General features: G+C 39.9%; 1 protein-coding gene across 2 annotated transcripts in view; it reads left to right on the top strand.

Moving 5' to 3' along the window:
• The window catches only part of dnah7 (dynein, axonemal, heavy chain 7), a 417,860-nt gene that overhangs the window by 180,415 nt on the left and 213,200 nt on the right, over nt 1-24,245 (top strand). For both annotated transcript variants that reach the window (XM_087988680.1, XM_043692898.2), the window contains 5 exons: nt 1,453-1,650; nt 8,669-8,824; nt 13,060-13,228; nt 18,727-18,853; nt 23,524-23,743. In XM_087988680.1, coding sequence (XP_087844806.1) covers nt 1,453-1,650; nt 8,669-8,824; nt 13,060-13,228; nt 18,727-18,853; nt 23,524-23,743 — 870 coding nt within the window. The remainder of the gene's footprint in view (nt 1-1,452; nt 1,651-8,668; nt 8,825-13,059; nt 13,229-18,726; nt 18,854-23,523; nt 23,744-24,245) is intronic.

The raw sequence follows: 24,245 nt of genomic DNA, 5'->3' as shown, positions 1-24,245 counted from the left end.
GGATCAGAATGTAATGTAGAGGTTACAATTTTCTTGGTAATGTTAGAATAATGTAAAGTACTTAATGATTCTGCAGAGGCACAAGAAACAGGAGCCTTATTATAAAGTGTCTTACTTTTCTGGCATCATCTTCCACAGAGATACATGAGAAACCAAATTATGTGATGCTGCTTCACTTTTTGTGATCATCTATACAGCATAAGATTAGCATTATGACTCTATAATTAATCCATGGATAATCCAATATCCATTATAACACATTATACTACGTAAGTAACAGACCCAGTGTGTGCATTTTTAAGTGCAACTTTTGCTTTTTGATTGGTAAGGCCAAATGAGTGTGATTCCCTCAATTAAGTTAGTGACAAATCATTTAAAAATTAGGAATTCAATAATTCCCACATAAAAACTACTACAAGTTCCATTCTGAAATGAAGTTTTGGAATTCACCGTGATGATAAGGACAGAGAATGAATGCATGCTAAAGACTGGAGAGAGAGCAGTGGACCTCGGTTTTGGGTGCAGCCTATTTCTGCCATGGTTTCTTCATTATTTATCTTCTCCCTTAATTTCTGCAGAAACCCATGGTTTCCCTGGGAATTCATCTGTTTAATAGGGAGGCAATGACCTAGTGATGCTATTGCTGGGCTATTTACCCAGAGACCCAAATCATGTACAGGAACCTGGCTTTGAATCCCGGCATGGTAGATGGTGGAATTTGTATTCAATAAATATCTGGAATGAAGAATCTAATGATGACTGTGAATCCATTGTGATTGTCAGGAAAAATCCATCTTGTTTCCTAATGTCCTTTAGGGAAGGAAACTGCCATCTTTATCTGGTCTGGCCTACATGTAACTTCAGACTTCACAGCAATGTGGTTGACTCTTAACTGCCCTCTAGGCAATTAAAGATGGGCAATAAATGCTGCCTGGCCAGCGATGCCTTTATCCTATGAATGAATAAAAAACAAAAATCCCACGATAGACGTAGAAGAAAGGTTGCCACATGATGGGTAGTAAGAATCCATTGATACCTGAAGATCAGAGTAGATGAATTAACTTGAAAATAACAACGTACTTTCTTAGGACCATTTTTATAAAGTAAAATATCTTCCTTATCTGCCCTTTCTGGACCTCAGTTCCATGCTTAGAATACTAAGTTTCAATTTTGTTGGCTGATATTTGACTAATTCCTCTGCTGCTTGGATAGATGATGAGCTTTGAGACAATGCCTGTCTCCACAACTTTGTATCCAGAGGCAGATAGCCATGTTATCATTAGCAAAGCAGGACTCCTGGAATTTGGCCCCATTTTTAATAACCATAACACTGAATTACCGAGAAGTCTGAAAGAAACTTTTGATTCATATTTGCCTCTATATTGCTGCCATTTTATAGACTGATACAAGTTTGCTTTGCCTAACTTGTCTTTAAATCTTTTTCATTCTTAGGGATCAGGAAGATGGGAATTATGGACTGAAAGATTGAACTCGGTTCCCCCCATTCCAAAAGATGCAGAGTTCAATGAAATTATTGTACCAACTAAAGATACCATTCGTTACATGGAACTTATGAAACTTATGACAACAAATCAAAAACCTTCTATGTTTGTGGGTCCAACTGGAACAGGGAAAAGTGTCTACATTATTGTAAGCGTTCTCTTGGTATTGAAACAAATGGCTTAATAAAAAAAAGTTAATCAATTACATCATTTGATACAATACCTGTAACAGTAATATCATGTGTTTTTATTTTAATTATTAGTTATTATGACTAGATTACAGTAATGTTAGATTATTTTTGAAACACATGAAATTTCTATCACTGTATTAAAGAGGAAAGGTGAATTGGTTGTGGCAGCAGTGTTGGTGGTTATATCATTACTGGAAAAATCAAATAGGATATGTTAGTCAAGAAACAGGCCTGAAAGTGTTTCATAGATTGGTGGTACATAATATGTAATATGACTGTGAATAAATGCTTGTAAGGGTACAAGTACTAGTGTCTGCCTATCTGAATTCTGGTGTAGAAATCTACATTACTATTTTCATTGGAGAATATCTAGGTTGGAATTGTAGTTACTGATTATAGTTTTAAATTGAAATACAAGATAGTCCAAAGGCCACATAGAAATTCTGCTGTTCACCATTGGGGTAGGCAATGATCAGCACCTATGTGAAAAGCTGGCTAGGATTAAATAGTTGTAGTGTAAAAAACAGCTGTGCAGGCATATTTTGCATGGTATAGTTTTGAACTTTTAATCCCTATATTTGAACAGTAAGCTCGCAAAATACATCCTCCATGCAGTTTTGTGGATGGCTTTGAAATGTAGCATTATAAACTGATCCATAGTGTTCAGATTCCACCTAGCTGGATTCTTCTTTTGCAGTAAAAACTTCTGTGTTCACAGAATAATGTAATTTTATTGCATAGAGAGAGGCCATCAGTCCATTGTACACATGGTGGTTCTTCAAACGAATTATCCAAACCCATTCCCTCGTCTTGTTTTCCCAAAGCTCTGCTAACTTCTTTTTCCACTATTAAGCCAAACTCTTTGATACTATTTAGTTTGCTCCCACCAGTCTTTCATGCAATATGTTTCAGATTATAATAGCTTGCTGAATATTTTATTTCCCCTTTGTCACTTTCAGTTTCATTGTCAAATAACTTCAAACAAATCTGTGCCTTCTGTTACCAATCCTGTCTTAGGAAAATTTCTTCTTAGATATTCTATCAAAAAGCTAAATGATTTTAATAGCTGCATCAAGTCTCCAATTAACCTTCTCTGCTGTAAGTGCTATCTCAATTTTCTCCTTGTCCATCCATCTTACTGAGGTTTCTCATTCTTGCAGGCAACCATCCGAGTAAATCTCTTCTTCACCCTAGTGATTAGATTACTTAGTGTGGAAACAGGCCCTTCGGCCCAACAAGTCCACACCGACCCGCCGAAGCGCAACCCACTCAGACCCATTCCTCTGCATTTACCCCTTCACCTAACACTACAGGCAATTTAGCATGGCCAATTCACCTAACCTGCACATTTTTGGACTGTGGGAGGAAACTGGTGCACCTGGAGGAAACCCATGCAGACACAGGGAGAATGTGCAAACTCCACACAGTCAGTCAGTCGTCTGAGGCGGGAATTGAACCCGGGTCTCTGGCACTGTGAGACAGCAGTGCTAACCACTGTGCCGCCCAAATGATGTCTTTGGTCTCCTTCCTAAAATGTGTTCCCCTAAACTGACCATAGTTCACTAGCTGGGATTTTATCAGTGCATTATAAAGATTTAGAATAACTTCTTTGTAATTAGAAGCTTGCTGTATAAAGACAAAACCATGACTCCCCCATGCCTTTTTAGCAGCCTTTTCAAATTACACTGCTACTTTTAAGTAAGTAGGTACATGTTCAAGTCTCTTTGGTTCCTGAACCCTCCATTAACGTTGAACTGCGGCAAACATTTTATTAACCAGCACCGAATTTAGACTATGTTGATTCTCTTTATTCTTTCTTCCAAAATGAATCACGTCCTACCTGTCTTTGCTAAATTTCTTCTGCAACATTTCTGCCCATTTCACCAGTCTATGACCTCCTGAAGCTTAAACTATTTTAAACCAGTAAATTTCCAATCCATTGTTATCAGCAAACTTTGAAATTATTCTCCATATATCCAAATCTAGGTTATTAATATAGTATGCATTATATCAAAAGGTACAGTGGTCTCAACATTGAACTGTAGGAGACACCATTGCAAAGCCACATTTAGTGTGCAAAACAACTCCTCAGTCCCCTAATAAAGGCAAAATACTGTGGATGCTAGAAATCTGAAACCAACACAGAGAATGCTGGAGAAACACAACATGTCTAGTTGCACCTGTGATGTAAAATACTGTTCACATTTGGAGTCCAGTATGACTCTTCTTCAGAACTAAAGATATTTTCAGTTCTGCCAGACCTGCTGATCCAGCAGTGTGTATGTGCTATAATACACTGTTTTCTGTCTCTTAGTCAATTTGACCTATTTGTAAAATTGCAAAGAAAATAAAGTTTTTTTTCTGATCTCTGTGTACCTCACTTCCAATGCCAATGAAATAATGAAGTTAACAGCCCCAGCTAGTTTGCATACACGAAGGTCCCACAAATAGCAATAAACAAATAAATTATTTTAATAATGTTGATTCAGAGATAAATCTAGTTAAGTAACATCATTACGTTTATTAATCTAATCTTTAACTTACATTTGCATCTGCCCATCATTTCTTTCTGAACCATACTTATGCAAACATTGATGCATACAAAACAATCAGAATAATTAACTTGCATAGGTATCTGATTTTGAAAATTGCTTAGGATGGCACTGTATGATTAATATTTGAAAGTAATTCACACTGGAACAGTAATTCACCGATCTGATACATCCAGCATGGAGCCATCGGCACTACAGTAGATGTCCAAGATTTTTGATAATACGAGGTGATTATATTATAGTCCAAACTTCAGCCATGGTTCTTGTAATTAGAAACTCCTTGGTGGAAGTGCACGTTTGTAGAATTGTCTCTACCATTAAGCCACATTCGAAGCTCACATGGCAGAGTCATGATAGTCGACAGAACTTGGATAGTCTTCTCCGTATTTCACGCTAGTCTATTGAGGGTCTGTGGCTTAACTGCCTGATATCCCCCTGCCAGCCTCAGCATATGCATATCACTTATGTCTGAGTACTCAGGTGCTTTACCTGCATATGGCTGACCGGGTACTTGATTCCCCAGTAGTCCTCTGAATGTCAGGGACCTCAAGTATGGTTTCTTCTGCTGTCAGTGATGTGCCCCAAACCTACTCTATACGTTGGTCCGCCATGATGCTGGTAGAGGGTGCACTTCAATGTCATTTCAGTGCCTCCTCTGAGATTTCAGAGACATCACCCTTAGAGATGGTGGTGCCAATGGGCAAGGTTGTGGGCTTCCACCTCTTCTGTGGTTGTCAGCATTTGTAGTGTGGAAACAAAATAATGAGTTGTGAACATGCTCAGTTCTGACAGTGCAATGTGTCTGACACTGTCTGTTCACCGTAGAATAACTGGCTACAGGCCTTGTCACTGGATATTTGTGACATTCCTGTCTCTTCATTGGCATGGGTATGGCATACTCCTCCTGTGCCAGGTCTGCAGCCTGCTTCTCAAAAGGGTTGAGGATTTAAATTCCACAGTTCAAGCCATTCTCTCTTGGTTTGGATGATCTTATGCAAACAGAGACAGAGGATGATTGAATTTGATTGTAATGGTTACATGAATACTTTATAAGCATATGACTTCATGCTTGGTCTTGGAAATCTCTTGTAAGTGAATATGAAGCATATTGCCCAGGAACTGTCAGCAATTGACAGCATTAAGTGGTGGTCAGCTCTTCAGTACATATTACCTATGTGATGTTCAGGTTTGCATGTGATTGTCCCATATTGTCATGCCTATGTGGTGGCGATGTTAGACTGAGCAATGCCACAATGAGTAATGTTTTGCAGTGACAAGATCAGACAGCTTAACTGTGCCAATGAGTTGGAGATTGTTCATCCTTTTCCTACCCTGGATCAACATTATTTGGTGTGGGCCACTGGTACAGATCTGCATTGTGACCTTTCTTCATGCCACCTGGGTCTGATGGGGGAGGTTTTGTGCTGCCATTCTTTTTTTTTTGTAGTAAGGCCAGACTGGAATCACTTTGAGGCATTATTGGCATTTCTGTACATTCCAAGCCATCTCCCAGACAAGTGGGCTAAGCAACAAAGATTCCAGTGATGCTGCAGGCTTGCTGTGAATGATGGTCTGCACAAGTGGACTTGAAGGATGATTTCAAGGCTTGGGTCCTGGAAGGGTGCGATGGGAGAGAGAACATTCAAACTGCCTGTCCCATAAAACTCTTAATACTTAGGAAGTAAAACTTATCTTGAATCTGAACAATAATGATGTCCTTTAGCATATTTGATGCCAAACTAGAATCCATAATAGATATTTTTGCCCACTAGTTTCTTAGTTGAACCACATACCACTTTTTGCATAAAGGTACACAAGATTACAAGCTTGCCTTATATGCCACTAGCACTAGTCCTGGGAAAGAGCTATTTTATTAGGATAGGCTTCACTTAAACCCAGCTGGTTATCCTGGTAGTAGATGGGGCTTTAAATGAATAAAATGTTGCAGGAGCGTAAGTTGTTTTTGGGTGATGGTAGGAAGATTTAGGAAAGTTCAAAAGGCAGCATTAGACATATCAAGGCTTTGAAACTGAACAGCATTTTGACCAAATTAAACATAGTGGATCAGGAAAGAACAGTAGGGTGTGTGGTGGAAATAAATGAATAGATTGATGCATTAGCTATTATGGAGACAGGGGGTAGAACCTTGTGCAGCTTTCAGGAGTGAGAAGTCAGATGGCTGGGGAATCTTGCTTGAGTTGGAGGTAAGGACTTAGCTTTTCCTGACATGATCATTAAAAAGCTATCTTGCCAGAATTAAGTTCTCCTTCCCAATTAAGTTATATGTATGTGAGTAATACATACCTTCAGATTTAGGACTGCCTATCAGTTGAGTGCAGCAGGTGAGGTAGTCAATTTACTGCAGGAGAAAGTGAAGACTGCAGATGCTGGAGATCAGAGTTGAGAGTGTAGTGCTGGAAAAGCACAGTGAAGCAGGAGAATCTATGTTTTGGAGTGAAGGGCTTATGCCCGAAACATTGATTCTCCTGCTCCTTGGATGCTGCCTGACCTGCTTTGCTTTTCCAGCACCACATTCTCGGCAGTCAATTTACTGCAGTTGGAGTGAGTAATTACTGTTCCTCCCCTTTGGAAGTGATGTTTACCAAATGGCTGGAGGAAGTCATGGCTGAAAGGGGCAGGCTAGTAGGCTGGCCAAGAGTGGGAAGAGTCCACGGTAAGGAGTCTGGGCCATGGAGGAAGGCAGGGTGGGAACGCACAGCGCTATCTCAGGCATAGACAAGCTACCTCCTTATCTCCCTACATCTCAGAAGAGTCCTGACTGTACAGTATTCCATGGCTGATCACATAAAAATATAAGTAAAAACATTAAATCCTGGCAATAATTTTATTTATTTGCTTCTATCTGTAAATGGACAGATCCAAATTAGGTTGCTGAATTGAAGGAATGGTGATTTCTGACTAGATTAATAAATTACCCATAATTATCTTCAAATCCAATCTTATGGTGTGAATGACAATAGACTATAATTTAAAATTGTCTGCTCATTTGTATTTGTCTGCCTTGAAAACTGCCCTTGATGTACTGATCCCAGTCTATAGTGCAGCACTTAAAGCTCACTTAACCTGTGGACAAAAAAGCACCATATAAGTGGGCATTAAACCTTAATGTGGCCCTAGGGAGTCAAATGCCATGTAATTTGCTAAAGTATGCACAATGCTAAGGCAGTGATGAATTTGAAATAAAAAAAATCCTTTCTTCTCTTGGAGCCTGTGTAATTAGAATTGTCTTTTGTTTTAACAAAATAGATTCTGTGCGCTGTCAAATTTAAATTGTGAATATTGCTTCATATTTTTGACTTCTTATTGCCCTCCGTGTTTGAACGCAAATGTTTGTCCTAATTTTACGATGATGGCACTGTGCTTCACCAGCATGAGATAATCTGGTATACAAACACACCAAATCTATTGGATGCTATATTTCCTCACAAAGGAAAAGCTTTGGGCAACTGTCTGTGTGGAGTTTGCACATTCTCCCCGTGTCTGCATGGGTTTCCTCTGGGTGTTCCGGTTTCCTCCCACAGTCTAAAGATGTGCAGGTTAGGTGAATTGGCCATGCTAAATTGCCTGTAGTGTTAGGTGAAGGGGTAAATGTAGGGGAATGGGTCTGGGTGGGTTGCTCTTCGGAGGGTCAGTGTGGACTTGTTGGGCCGAAGAGCCTGTTTCCACACTGTAAGTAATCTAATCTAAAAAAAAGCTGTGTATTGGAGGCTGTGCTGCTAACCAAAGCAGACTGTTACAAAACTTTTTTTTATTCTAGGGCAATCAAGGCTGACATTAAAATATATTGCTTTCTCACCACTTCTTTTCCAGTAGCACTGCTTATATAGACACTAGCAAATGAAGAAACTGAAACAGAAATTGCTGGTAAAGCTCAGCAGGCCTGGCAGCATCTGTGAAGAGAAAAACGGAAGGGTTCTAAGGAAGGGTCACCTGACCCAAAATGGTAACTCTGATTTCTCTGCACAGATGCTGCCAGACCTGCTGAGCTTTTCCAGCAATTTCTAGTTTTGTTTTTGATTTACTGCATACGCAGTTCTTTCAGTTTTTAGGAGTCAAATTCATAAAGGTGGCTGGCAGTTTTTGCATGTCTTCAGTGAATTACCATAAACATTATAACAATTAATCACATTGAAGGTTGCTCCCAGCATGAAAAGAATGCAATGTATAATTGAAATTTTGTAAGGCATTATATTCTGCTATCACTCTTGTTTGTACTCTGCTTTAGGATTGTGGTAAAAAGATATTGAATTCAGTGGAATATAAAATTTCATGTTTTTGATGATATTAGAAAAAATAATTACATAACAAACCATTAATTTTAGCTATGTACTATTTAAGCTGTGTATTGAGAAATGAAATGTATTTTCTGTGTATTAATAAACTTCCTAATGTTTTCTTTTAGGATTTCTTATTAAATCATCTGAACAAAGACATTTATAAACCATTGCTGATTAACTTTTCAGCCCAAACTACTGCTGCTCAGACTCAAAATATCATCATGTCTAAGCTGGACAAAAGAAGAAAGGGAGTTTTTGGTCCACCTCTAGGCAAAAAAATGGTAAGAAATTAAGACTTTGAATTAATAACCAAATAATTTGGCAACATTAGAAAAGTAGTGAATGTGTATTACTGCTGAGAATCATTTGAAGTTTCTTGATTACCTGCTATTCTGCTTTCCCTTGAGTGCTTCCCCTTTCCTTGACTGTCATTCTTGAAATGGGGTTGCGACCTCCTGCTGACAAAGGATGACTGAATGAGGAGTAGATTATAGTTATTTCAGATGGGGACTGTAGGTTTCCCATGCCAGTAAGTCAAAAATATACAAGGCCATAGATCATAAAACTGAAGCAGAAATAGGCCATTGAGTCCACTCTGCCATTCAATGAGATAATCCTCAATTCCATTTCCTTCCTGATTAAAAATCTGTCTATCCTGCCTTGAAAATGCTTAATGACCCAGCCTCAACAGCCCTATGTGATAAAGAATTCCATAGATTCACCGCCATCTGGCAGAAAAAAAATCCTCATCTCTGTCTTAAATCGGTGACTCATTACTCTGAGAATAAGCCCTCTGGGCCCAATCTCTTCCACCTATTTTTGTCATTAACAAAGGATCATGTATTGGCAATAGTGCGTTAATTTCTGTCATCCAGGTTGTTAATATATTTTGTAAATAATAATGGCCACAATACTGGTCTGTGTGGTACTCCACTATTACTGAACAACCTCTTTGCCTCTAACCTGTCAAACTCTTAAAAATCTAATGTTTTGATAAGGTCCCTCCTATTTTCTAAGCTCCAATGAGTATAAGCCCTACCCAAACAACTTCTTCATAACCAGAATCAATTTAATGACCCTTGTCTGGGCTGCCACCAATGCTAATATATCTTTTCTTAGATAAAGGGACCCAAACTATTCACAGTATTTGAGCTGTGATCTGACCAATGTCCAGTTTTAACTAGTTCTCCCTATTTATATATGATGTTCTTTTTGAGTCCATAATAAAGGATGTAATAACAAAGCATTTAGAAACCCAAAATGCAACCAAGTAGAGTCATCATGACTTCATAAAAGGAAAATCATGCCTGGCAAATAAAGGCAAATATAGTCAGTTCTAATATAATGTGATAGTTCAGTTCTTGTGCAGTCTTGCGTTATAAGAAAATCGTGGAATAGCTGCAACATAATGGGGCCAGAATCGCATTATAGTCAATACAGGTAAGGAAAGTTTGCATTCTGCAAATAACAATCTAAATTCTTTCATCGTGTTGAAGTCAATTTGTGTTGAAGAAACACGCGTTATAGCAGAACTGACTGTACTTATTTGCGTTCCTTGTTACCCACTGAAATTGCATGCTAGCTTTTTCTAATTCATGTACTAGGAACCCCAAATTCCTCTGTGCAATAGCTTTCTGCAGTATTTACACATTTAAATAATATTCTACTCTTTCACTCTTCTTGCCAAGTGTATAACATATCATTTTCCCATGTTATATTCCATCTGCCATTTTTTGCCTATTCAGTTCACCTACCTATATCCCTCTATTGTTGTATCAACCTCACTCTTGATCTTCCACCTATTTTTGTCATTAACAAAGGATCATGTATTGGCAATAGTGCGTTAATTTCTGTCATCCAGGTTGTTAATATATTTTGTAAATAATAATGGCCACAATACTGGTCTGTGTGGTACTCCACTATTACAGGTTGCCTTCTTTATCTCAACTCTTTTTTATTGGTTAGCTAATGCTCTATTCATGCTAATATAGTGTCCCCAATACCATGGATTCTTACCTTTTTAAGTAGCCGTGTGTGATCCTTTATCAAAAGCCTTTTAGAAATCCAAACATAATACATCTAATGGCTCCCCTTTCCTAACACGAAGAACTCTAATATATTAGCCAGGTACGAGTTTCCTCTCATGAAGCCATGATGCCTCTGCTTGGTTATATTTAGGGTTTATAAATGTTCTGTTATTACATCCTTTACAATGGACTCTAACATTTTGCCAACGACTGATATTAAACCAACTTGCCCAAGGTTAACTATTTTTGGTTTAACTCCCTTCCTCAATAAGGGTGTTATATTGACAATCTTTTGGAGCTTTTCTACAATCTAAAGATTCTTTACTATCAATGATCCCTGTTGTAACTTCCTATAAAATCCGAGGATGCAATCCAAAAGGTCCAGGTGATTGTTGGCCTTTTGCCTCTTCAGTCTCCTAAGAACATTTTCTCCAGTAATTGTTGTTGGTTTTGTTCATTTTTTCCCCTCCCAACCCTTACCCTCACCCCCTCATTAGTTTGAATTTTAGAGTATCATTAGTGGCCTCTACTGTGAAGACTGATGCAAAATATTTATTCAACTCCTCTGCCATTTCCTAGTACCTCCTTATTATTTCCCCAACCTCATTCTCCAATGAATCAATGTTCACAGTTGCCTTGTTCTATATATTTAAACAAGCTCTTCTTGTCTAGAACATAGAACATAGAACATAGAACAATACAGCACAGAACAGGCCCTTCGGCCCACGATGTTGTGCCGAACATTTGTCCTAGCTTAAGCACCCATCCATGGACCTATCCAATTGCCGCTTAAAGGTCACCAAAGATTCTGACTCTACCACTCCCACAGGCAGCGCATTCCATGCCCCCACCACTCTCTGGGTAAAGAACCCACCCCTGACATCTCCCCTATACCTTCCACCCTTCACCTTAAATTTATGTCCCCTTGTAACACTCTGTTGCATCTGGGGAAAAAGTTTCTGACTGTCTACTCTATCTATTCCTCTGATCATCTTATAAACCTCTATCAAGTCACCCCTCATCCTTCGCCGTTCCAACGAGAAAAGGCCTAGCACTCTCAGCCTATCCTCGTACGACCTATTCTCCATTCCAGGCAACACCCTGGTAAATCTTCTCTGCACCCTCTCCAAAGCTTCCACATCTTTCCTAAAGTGAGGCGACCAGAACTGCACACAGTACTCCAAATGTGGCCTAACCAAAGTCCTGTACAGTTGCAACATCACTTCATGACTCTTGAATTCAATCCCTCCGCTAATGAACGCTAATACACCATAGGCCTTCTTACAAGCTCTATCCACCTGAGTGGCAACTTTCAAAGATCTATGAACATAGACCCCAAGATCCCTCTGTTCCTCCACACTAAGAACCCTACCGTTAACCCTGTATTGCGCATTCTTATTTGTCTTTCCAAAATGGACAACCTCACACTTGGCAGGGTTGAACTCCATCTGCCACTCCTCAGCCCAGCTCTGCATCATATCTAAGTCTCTTTGCAGCCGACAACAGCCCTCCTCACTATCCACAACTCCACCAATCTTTGTATCATCTGCAAATTTACTGACCCACCCTTCGACTCCCTCATCCAAGTCATTAATAAAAATTACAAACAGCAGAGGACCCAGAACTGATCCCGGAACTCCACTTGTAACTGGGCTCCAGGCTGAATATTTGCCATCTACCACCACTCTCTGACTTCGACTGGTTAGCCAGTTTTCTATCCAATTGGCCAAATTTCCCTCTATCCCATGCCTCCTGACTTTCCGCATAAGCCTACCATGGGGAACCTTATCAAATGCCTTACTAAAATCCATGTATACTACATCCACTGCTCTACCCTCATCCACCTGCTTGGTCACCTCCTCAAAGAATTCAATAAGACTTACCCTTCACAAATCCGTGCTGGCTATTTTTATGTTAGCTGCTAGTTACCCTCACAGTTACGTTCTTCCTTTTCTTTGATCATCTTTTGTTGGCTTTTAAAACTTTTCAAATCCTTTGATTTACTAATCTTTGCCACATTGCATGTTTCTTTTCAGTTAGAAGATACTGTTCTTAATTTCCCTGGTTAATCAGGTGAGTGGTTATTCAGAGTGGAGACAGCGAGGTCTACAGATGCTGGAGATCAGAGTTGAGTGTGTTGCTGGAAAAGCACAGCAGGTCATGAAGGACTCCGACCTAAAATGTCAATTTTCCTGCTCCTCGGATGCTGCCTGACCTACTGTGCTTTTCCAGCAACACACTCTCAACTTCTATTCAGAGTATCTCATCAGAATATTTGCTCCCAAGCATTTTTATTTTGTTAATTATAAGCTACAATTATAAATTGTTATGGCATCACATGTGCGATGTCTGATATAAATTTTTATGGATTCTCTAAATGACAAAGGTATCCCTAAATGTCTCAGGTGATTAGAAAAACCTCAGTTCTTTTGAAATTAACCTGAAATACAACATTTCTCATTTTAACACTCTGCTATTACTTTATCCAGGTTGTATTTGTGGATGATGTGAACATGCCACAAAGAGAGATCTATGGTGCTCAGCCACCAGTTGAGCTTCTACGTCAGTGGTTAGACCATTGGAATTGGTATGATCTAAAGGACTGCAGCACAATTAAACTAGTGGACATTCAAATTATGTGTGCGATGGGACCACCAGGTGAGTTCTTAAGAGGCATGAGTATTCCAGTGCTATATTAAAACAAATTATAAATATTTATGGAGATAGGAAAACAATAATATAAACAAATCATCTTAAAAGTATTGATATTACTGAAGTGTTAATGGTGCCTGTTTCATCCAAAGAATAACAGCATTACTTATATGTATGCGGAGGTTTAAACATAATGCAATGTTCCAAGTTGCTTCACAGGCGAATTGAGCAAACTAGCACACTGAAGCACATAAGCAGATATTGGATCAGATAACCAAACACTTGGTCGAAGATTTAAGTTTATGGAATGATTTAAAGGAAGAAAGTAAACTAGAGAGGCAGAAAGGTGCAGGGGAAGTCCAATATTTGTAGTCGAGGTGGTAACATAATGTTAATCTCACTGGATTAGTCATCCAGATCCACAAGCTAGTGTTATGGTTCGTGGGTTTGAATTCCACAGTGGCAGATGGTGGAATTTAAATTTAGTAAAGCCTGGAATTAAAAGCTCATCTCTCAAGAACTATTACCAATTGTTACAAAGTTCAATCTGGTTCACTAATGTCCTTACCTGGTCTGGCCAACATGTGAGTTTAGGCCGAAATAATAGACAATAGACAATAAACAATAGGTGCAGGAGTAGGCCATTCTGCCCCTTCGAGCCTGCACCACCATTCATTACGATCATGGCTGATCATCCTCAATCTGTATCCTGTTCCCGCCTTATCCCCATAACCCTGGATTCCACTATCCTTGAAAGCTCTATCCAACTCTTTCTTAAACGAATCCAGAGACTGGGCCTCGACTGCCTTTTGGGGCAGAGCATTCCACACACTCACCACTCTCTGGGTGAAGAAGTTTCTCCTCATTTCTGTCCTAAATGGCCTACCCCTTATTTTTAAGCTGTGTCCTCTGGTTTGGGACTCACCCATCAGCGGAAACATGTTTCCTGCCTCCAGAGTGTCTAATCTTTTAATAATCTTATACGTCTCAATCAGATCCCCTCTCAGTCTTCTAAACTCAAGGGTATACAAGCCCAGTCGCTCCAATCTTTCAACATAAGATAGTCCCGCCATTCCAGGAATTGACCTCGTGAACCTACGCTGTACTCCCTCAATAGCCAGAATGTCTTTCCTCAAATTTGGAGACCAGAACTGCACACAACATTCCAGGTGCAATCTCACCAGGGCCCTGTACAGCTGCAGAAGAACCTCTTTGCTTCTATAATCAATCCCTCTTGTTGTGAAGGCCAGCATGCTATTAGCTTTCTTCACTACCTGCTGTACCTGCATGCTTGCCTTCATTGACTGGTGTACAAGAACACCCAGATCTCTTTGTACTGCCCCTTTACCTAAATTGATTCCATTTAGGTAGTAATCTGCCTTCCTGTTCTTGCCACCAAAGTGGATAACCATACATTTATCCATATTAAACTGCATTTGCCATGCATCTGTCCACTCACCTAACCTGTCCAGGTCACCCTGTAATCTTCTAACATTCTCTTCACATTTCACCCTGCCACCCAGCTTTGTATCATCAGCAAATGTGCTAATGTTACTATTAATACCATCTTCTAGATCATTATTATATATTGTAAAAAGGTGCGGTCCTAGCACTGATCCCTGCGGTACCCCACTGGTCACCGCCTGCCATTCCGAAATGGAGCTGTTTATCACTACTCTTTGTTTCCTGTCAGCCAACCAATTTTCAATCCAAGTCAGTACTTTGCCCCCAGTACCATGCGCCCTAATTTTGCTCACTAACCTCCTATGTGGAACTTTATCAAAGGCTTTCTGAAAGTCCAGGTACACTACATCTACTGGATCTCCCTTGTCCATCTTCAGAGTTACATCCTCAAAAAATTCCAGAAGAATAGTCAAGCATGATTTCCCCTTCATAAATCCACGCTGCGTCTTACCTATCCTGTTACTGCTATCCAGATGTGTTGTAATTTCATCTTTCCCACCACTGAGGTCAGACTAACTGGTCTATAATTTCCTGTTTTCTCTCTCGCTCCTTTCTTAAAAAGTGGTACAACATTAGCCACCCTCCAATCCGCAGGAACTGATCCTGAATCTATCGAACTTTGGAAAATAATCACCAACGCATCCATGATTTCTAGAGCCACCTCCTTCAGTACCCTGGGATGTAGGCCATCAGGCCCCAGGGACTTATCAGCCTTCGGACCTAACAGTCTCTCCAACACCAATTCCTGGCAAATATAAATTCCCTTCAGTTCAGGTCCTTCAGCCACTATTACCTCTGGGTGATTGCTTGTGTCTTCCCCAGTGAACACAGATCTGAAGTACCAATTCAACTCTTCTGCTATTTCTTTGTTCCCCATATTATATTCCCTATTTCTGTCTTCAAGGGCCCAATTTTAGTCTTAACCACTTTTTTCCCTTTCACATACCTGAAAAAGCTATTACTATTCTCCTTTATATTTTTGGCCAGCTTACCTTTGTACCTCATTTTTTCTCTGCACATTTCCTTCTTAGTAATCCTCTGTTGTTCTTTAAAAGCTTCCCAGTTCTCCGTTTTCCCACTCATCTTTGCTATGTTATGACTGACTCTTAACTGCAGTCTGAAATGGCCTAGCAAGCCACTCAGTTCTAACAAACTGCTATAAGTCTAAATAAAGGAATGAAACCTCATGGTCACCGACACTGGCTCCTGTTCACAAGAACTGTTTTGACATTAGAATTCTGATGCTTGTTTTCTGATCCATCTCTGACCTTGCCTCATCCTTAACTCTGTTTCCATATCCAATACCATAGCCCTCCAAGTTATCTGCGCTTCTCTAATTATGGTCTCTTGTAAATTCCCAATTTAATGGAATTACTCCACTATTATTGTCCATGCTTTCATTCTTTTTATTGTTTATTGGATGTGGGAGTCTGGCTGTACAGGACATTGGTGAGGCCACTTATGTAATTTAGAGGGATATGAGCCAAATGTTGGCAAATGGGACCAGTTCAGTTGAGCATAACTCAAACCCTCCAAACGCAGCACATCCTTGTTCATATTTTCTGAACCCTTTCAATTTTAACAATATCTTTCTTATAGTAGGGAGACCAGAATTGAAGGCAATATTTGAAAAGTGGCCTTACCAATGTCATAGAGTCATAGAGATGTACAGCACGGAAAGAGACCCTTTGGTCCAATTCATCCATGCCGACCAGATATCCTAAGTTAATATAGTCCCATTTGCCAGCATTTGTCCCATATGCCTGTAAACCCTTCCTATTCAAACACACATCCAGATGCCTTTTAAATGTTGCAATTGTGCCAGCCTCCACCACTTCCTTTGGCAGCTCATTCCATACACACATCATCCTTTGCGTGAAGAAGTTGCCCCTTAGGTCCCTTTTAAATCTTTTCCCTCTCACCCTAAATTTATGACCTCTAATTCTGGACTCCCCTCATGATTTTATAAGCCTTTACAAGGTTACTCTACAGCCTCCGACGCTCCGGGGAAAACAGCCCCAGCTTATTCAGTCTCTTCCTAGAGCACAAACCCTCCAACGCTGGCAACATTCTTGCAAATCTTTTCTGAACTTTTTCAAGTTTCATAGCATCCTTCCTATAGGAGGAAAGCCAGAATTACACACAATATTCCAAAAGTGGCTTAGCCAATGTCCTGTATAACCACAACATGGCCTCCCAACTACCATACTCAATGCTCAGATCAATGAAGGAAAGCGTACTAAATGCTGCCTTCACTATCCTATCCTTACTATCCTATCTTCACTATCCTTCACTATCCTGTGACTTCACTTTGAAAGAACTATGAATCTGCACTCAAAGGTTTATTTGTTCAGCAACACTCCCCAAGACCTTACCATTAAGTCCTGCTCTGATTTGCCTTTCCAAAATGCAGCACCTCACATTTATCTAAGTTAAGCTCCATCTGCCACTCCTCAGCCCATTGGCTCATCTGATCAAGATCACATTGTACTCTGAGATAACCTTTTTCGCTGTCCACTACACCTCCAATTTTGGTGTCATCTGAAAACTTACTAACTATACCTCCTATGTTCACATCCAAATCATTTATATAAATGATGAAAAGCAGTGGATCCAGCACTGATCCTTGCGGTGCACTATTGGTCACAGGCCTCCAGTCCAAACTGTACTTTTCCTTCTCTCTCTCTCTTTGTTTCTCTTATTTTTTTCCTCTTCATAGTAGGTTTGATTCTCAATTATATTATCTATCTGACATGTCATGAGCAGACTTTTTCAGCTTCATCTTACTCTCTAATCTCTTCCATCATCCAGGGATCGCTAAAATATTTTGCCTTCTCTGTCCCCTTATTGGAATGTTCTGCTCTCACTTTTCTGCAACTGTAAAAAAACAAGCCAAATTCTGAAGAGAAAAACAAATTTATCTAACACCTCGATTTCCTCTTTGTTCAGTAGTTAACAGGAATAATTGAGATTCACTAATGTGAAAATCCTTAGTTTCTGTCCTTTTTTAAACATTTGTTGTAGGAATGTGGGACGTCTCTGGCTAGACCAGTATTTATTGCCATTCCCTAATCTGTTGTCTTTGAGAAAATTGTGGTGAGCTACCTTCTTGGAGTATTGCAATCCAGGATGATGAGTGCATACAGCACTGCGAGCTCTTTTATTTAGTGTTTTCAAGTGTTCCCATAAAGTGTTTCTTCTATACTTACAGCCTGTAGACCTACCATAAAAGATATTTCATATGATCCTCAACACTCTTTTGTGAATGTGAGTTAGAATAGATTGAAGAACAGAAATCCTCTTGCAGCAGTCAACTCCATTGCCAGTATATCCAGTTTCTGAGAACAGAATTCTCAGTAGAGCCTCTGTCACCTCTGTTGTAGTCGTACAGCTAGTCATTTGATCCATGTTAGACAAATTTGCTTTCTGTGCTCTGCTCAAAGTCCTGATACAAATTGAAGTTGAGCTCCATCTGAACCACTGCATAGAAGTTCAATGGCAGCCTCTGCAATATTCCTAGTATATTATCATAAGCCTTCTTTGGTAAACCATGCATAACACCAGGCCAATTCACATTTTGACGTATTTAGAAATGCATTGATTGTAATTTTCAGCAGAAATCAGTGGAGCAGCCATTTATGTGGTGGGGTGACCACTTCCAACGAAGGGCAATTGGAATCAAAATATTAAACCTGTTTTTCTCTCCACAGATACTGCCCAACCTGCTGTGTTTCTCCAGCACTTTTTTGGAGTTTTGTTTAGTGAGTTCCAGGCACCAGGTAATTGGTCACCCATAGTGTAAATTTCACAAGCAATTGACTTACTGTCATTGTGCTGGGACATCCATTGGATCTGGATGCACATCTGGTATGTCCCGTTTCTGACCATCTGGAATGTCCCGTTTCTGACCATCTGGAGGCCAAAGATTCTGTGCCTATATTTGTGGAGCTTTGGCGTCCATTTTGTTCACTAATAATGTGTCTGATGTTCCTTAATAGTGGTGATGTCCTCTGTTAATAACAAAATTATGTTGCTCTTAGGTGGTGGCCGAAACCCAATTACACCTCGATTCATGAGGCACTTTAATACTGTGACTATTAATGAGTTTCAAGACCAAACTATGTACATCATTTTTTCTCGGATCCTTGATTGGCAGTTTACCATAAGGTATATTACATTACTTAAAGACTTAAATGTTTGAATGAACTGGCAGAAGCTTCAGTCAAGTTTAAATAACTTGCTGTTATTTGAAAATGCATAGAAAAGGCATAGAGTGATCTGTTAAAATGCTTTTAAAATTATGTTTTCACTTTTTGTTTTTATTTTCTTGCCTTTATACTTTGGTCTGGAATTTTCTTGACATGACTATCTGTTGTTGAACTTCTTAAATAGGTAGCATCCGCTATATGTTTCTTGAGGAAGCAACACAAGCTTCCTGAGTGTTTTCAGCTGCACATCCCATTGTGCAGGTCTATATGTAAAGTGGTTAAAAAAAAGTGTTTTAGCTAACCAGGAAGAAACTTTTGCGCAGCAGTCTGCATACTGTACTATCTTGTTCGAGGACAAATATGCAAATGAGGAACCGTTCATGGCTGTTCTTTTTTTTCTTTCAAATACCTTCACCAATATTTTTATTATACTTGGATAGGATTATGAATATAGTATAAAATTGCCATCTGTGACTATTGGCCAGCATAACAAACCACCAAGCTAGAAGCAACAAATGCATGACTTCCCTTATTTAGTGTTCCAAGCCAGGATATTGAATGCAGGATGTGTAAACTTCTAAGTGTACACATCACCAAGTCGCACATTATCTTCTCTTGTGCCACACAGAGGGTGATAGTACTGGCACTGACTACCAGCTGACTCTTACTCCCTAAGACTGTGGAATAATAATTTCAGAAATTCTACCTGCTCAAAAGGCTGATTTTATAAATTTTTCTTCCTTATGCAGTTTGGTAACAACACCACATTCACTCTCTTGAAGGAGGATATCAAAAACCGCTCCTTCTTAACACATTTTGGTTGAGGAAATGCTACAGTTATGCATCTTGTGCTGTGCTTTACAGCTTAGCAATTACTGCCACATGTAACTTTCAATCCTTTTCTCCACTTTAGCAGTTTCCCCCCAAATCACTTACTTCAACGCTCCTATTATGTCAATGAACTCTCACTCCAGAATTGGTTAGATTCTCATTTTTATTCTACCATCTTGCAATGCCTAACATTTGTGGGACACGGACATGCTTTGAACAGAATCTCACTTCCTTGTATCCTTTGTTCATTTTCCCTCAGATATCCCACTAACATTTCTCTCCGAGCCAAGAGCTGGAAAGCACTTTGCTATAGTCAAGTGAAATACTGATTGGGGAAGTCTGCAACCTATCTGTAAAGACAAACAGTGACTGTACAGGACATTGATGAAAATCAGTGGGCATGTGGTTGCTTGTTGCTTCAGATGCTCCATGCAGATAGCCATTTTCTCATGGAGTAGGGCATCTGAACAAATGTTATATCATGATACACATGTTGGAAACTAAGGAGAAAGTGAGGACAGCAGATGCTAGAGATCAGTGTTGAAAAGTGTAGTACTGGTAATAGACAGCAGGTCAGGCAGCATCCGAGGAGCAGGAGAGATGATGTTTCAGGCATAAGCCCTTCATCGAGAATGTGAAGGGGGGGAAGGGGGCTGAAAGATAAATAGGGGCTGGGAGTTGGGCTGTGGGGTAGGTAGCTTGGAAGGCGATAGGTAGATGCAGGTGAGAGGTGATGATGGTAGGTTGGAGCAATGGGTAGAGCAGATAGGTGGGAAGGAAGATGTACAGGTGGGACAGTTCAAGAGGGTGATGCTGAATTTGGGAGTTGGATCAGGGATGAGGATGCCCCCCAGCCCAACTCCCAGCCCCTATTTACCTTTGAGCCCCCCACCGCCCCACAATACTGCTGAAGGGTGTCTGCCCGAAACATTGACTCTCCTGCTCCTCGGATGCTATGCTTTTCCAGTGCCACACTTTTTGATATTGGAAACTTAACACTACCAGTCTCTAACTATAGGCAGTGCCTCTGGAAATTGACCTCATAGTTCTCTGCTGTTGTTCAAGAATAATCCTTCACATAGATGACTTGTTCCCTGTTCAATTGATACTTAACAATTGTGCTCACTTAAACAGTGCTGGGTGGATCATGTGACTATAAGAACCTGCTGTTCTTATCACCAAAACCTCCTTCTGCTCAAATGATTTATGGGATTCACCAAATGAGAACCTGCCTATATCCCATTGAGTTTCCATCATGACATATGTGCTGGTGCTGGTTAAAGTCATGACTGAATAGTATTATGGTGCATTTCAGGATTGTGCAGTCTTTTCTATGGACTCCTCAGCCTCCTTCAGCAATATTTTCTCTCCCATATTTGAAGAACCTTGGGAACATGTAAAGATAGGACAAGAACAGGAGTAAACCATTTGGCCATTTGAGTGTTCTCTGTCAGTTTTTTTAAGATCATGGCTATCCAACTTTGTCTCAACTTCACTTTTCTATCTGTTCCCATAGCTGTTGGCTCGCTTGTCTTCAAAAGGCTATCCGTTTAGAGACATAAATTAGAACTGACTAGGGAAAACTGTTCAAAGTCATCATTATGCTAATGAGCAGATTGATGTTGGTAATTTTTTCCGTTCAACTTGAGAGTACTCTGTTCATGACCTTTGTGAAATCCAATTCCATCTCCAGCTTTCTAGAAGATCTCATTCTCATTCTGCAACCCTGTTAATTGCCATAGCCTCTTCCTCCTTAGTGGCTAAGATAGCAAAGACTGGGTAACTACAATAGAAATTCTGTCCTGTCTCCAAGCTGCAAGGTGAGTTAAGTTTGTGAGAAATGGAGTACTTAGAGAAGGTGGAAGTTCATTTGTGGATAGTTTAAAAAGGTAGAAGACAGAGGGTGGTGGTGGAGGGTTGTTTTTCAGACTGGAGGCCTGTGACCAGTGGAGTGCCACAAGGATCGGTGCTGGGTTCTCTACTTTTGTCATTTACACAAATGATTTGGATGCGAGTATAAGAGGTCCAGTTAGTAAGTTTGCATATAACACCAAAATTGGAGGTATAGTGGACAGCGAAGAGGGTTACCTCAGATTACAACAGGATCTGGACCAGATGGGCCAATGGGCTGAGAAGTAGCAGATGGAGTTTAATTCAGATAAATGTGAGGTGCTGCATTTTGGGAAAGCAAATCTTAGCAGGACTTATACACTTAATGGTAAGGTCCGACGGAGTGTTGCTGAACAAAGAGACCTTAGAGTGTAGGTTCATAGCTCCTTGAAAGTGGAGTCACAGGTAGATAGGATAGTGAAGAAGGCATTTGGTATGCTTTCCTTTATTGGTCAGAGTCTTGAGTACAGGAGTTGGGAGGTCATGTTGCGGCTGTACAGGACATTGGTTAGGCCACTGTTGGAATATTGCATGCAATTCTGGTCTCCTTCCTATCGGAAAGATGTTGTGAAACTTGAAAGGGTTCAGAAAAGATTTACAAGGATGTTGCCAGGTTTGGAGGATTTGAGCTACAGGGAGAGGCTGAACAGGCTGGGGCTGTTTTCCCTGGACTGTCGGAGGCTGAGGGGTGACCTTAGAGAGGTTTACAAAATTATGAGGGGCATGGATAGGATAAATAGACAGGGGTGGGGGAGTCCAGAACTAGAGAGCATAGGTTTAGGGTGAGAAGGGAAAGATATAAAAGAGACCTAAGGGGCAACTTTTTCACGCAGAGGGTAAAGATAGGACTGCCAGAGGATGTGGTGGAGGCTGGTACAATTGCAACATTTAAAAGGCATTTGGATGGGTATATGAATGGGAAGGGTTTGGAGGGATATGGGCTGGATGCTGGCAAGTGGGACTAGATTGGGTTGGGATACCTGGTCAGCATGGACAGGTTGGACATGTTTTCCATGCTGTACATCTCTATGACTCTATGACTCTAATGTTGGTGATGGATGTGAGACAACATGAAGTGCCAGCGTCAGCCCTTCAGATTGTATTTGATGAGGAGTCTTGAGGGATGGAAGGTTGGGTGAAACCACAAAGTTTCTTGGTCTCAGAAGTACTGTTTAGGAGAATGCTATGGGAGTAACAATCTGCGGGTTGAATCTTGAATGTGGGATGCCATTCGCCTTTTACTGCTATGATGAGGCCACTATATTTCTTTTGGCATTTAATCCAACTTTGAAGTATCACTCTCCTTAGCTGATTACTCTATGCTTGCTTTGTTTTTGAAACTGATCTTTTACTCCTGTCTGCTGGGAACATCTTTTCCATTTGGGCCCTTACAAGCTACAACATAACCTCTGATCTAACTCCAGGAATAAAGGAGGGCTGGGGACATTGCTGAGACTCATCATTGAAGCTGCTCTTTCGTCCTGTCCTGCTAATTGTAGCATGATTCCTTCTGCTTCTACTGAGTCCATCTAAGTAAGCAGGCATGATCATGGCCCAAACCTGACTAGTTAAGGCTTGTTCAAGAAACCCAGAATTAAGGTGCTAATGTGGCTGAGTTAAAAAGCCAAAGCAAAGTCCATTACACAAACTTGCAAATTCCTGATCTGCTGTAAATTTTCCCTGCTGTTTAATGCAGCAAAGTGTTACAATTTTGCCACCTGTTATCACTTGTTTATAATGGAATAACATAGTTGAAACTATCTGCAACAAAATCGAGACTATGACTCTTTGTAATGAGTTTGTGGTTCTTCTGTCAATTAATAGTGTATTTTATCTTTTTATGAATAATCAAATCTGCATTTCTACTATAAATGTAACTTTGATTGCATTTATTGTATTGTCATCTAGATTCACTTTCCAACCAGAATTTGGAACACTAACTTCACAAGTTGTGAATGCCACTTTGGTTGTTTACAAGGAAGCAATGAAAAATCTCCTCCCAACACCAGCTAAGTCTCACTATCTGTTCAACCTGCGGGACTTTTCCCGTGTTATTCAAGGGGTGTGTCTTTCCAGTCCAGAAACATCAGAATCTCCAGCTGTGATCAAGCGTCTCTGGGTTCATGAGGTGAAATCTCTACTTATATCCATTACTGGGACATGGCCTGATTTAATTTTCAAATGAAAATAAGAAATGCTTGTTGGTAGGCTACTGGTATTGAAAGAAAACATGTTGGTATCACATAATCTCCCAGTAGGAATCATGTTTCTTTCCTGAACAAATTTTATTCCAATAAGATACAAACAGGAGTAGACTACACAGCCTCTTGTGCCTGCTCATTTGTTTAACTAGATCATAACTGTTACAATCTGTGCAGAGACCTATAATTTTTTAAGAGTCTTTTTTGTTTCCAGTTGACAGCTGAAAGAATATATAAAAATATTTCATGCTTTATAACTTTTAGAGTAAATGACTAAAAGAGCTATTGATTTAATGCTAGTTTTTTTTAAAATAGGCTAGTTGCAATTTAAACTACGAAAAAGATGATTCAATTTTATACTTATCACACATTGCACTCACCACAGAATTACAGTCCTTATAATATTCCTTAGTTGCTTGCAGCTTCCAT

The sequence above is a fragment of the Chiloscyllium plagiosum genome, unplaced genomic scaffold (assembly GCF_037043375.1).
Source record: "Chiloscyllium plagiosum isolate Xiang-an unplaced genomic scaffold, Cpla_swu_hap1 HiC_scaffold_7, whole genome shotgun sequence".
Classification (NCBI taxonomy): domain Eukaryota; kingdom Metazoa; phylum Chordata; class Chondrichthyes; order Orectolobiformes; family Hemiscylliidae; genus Chiloscyllium; species Chiloscyllium plagiosum.
This window is presented reverse-complemented; position numbering and strand designations above follow the sequence as displayed.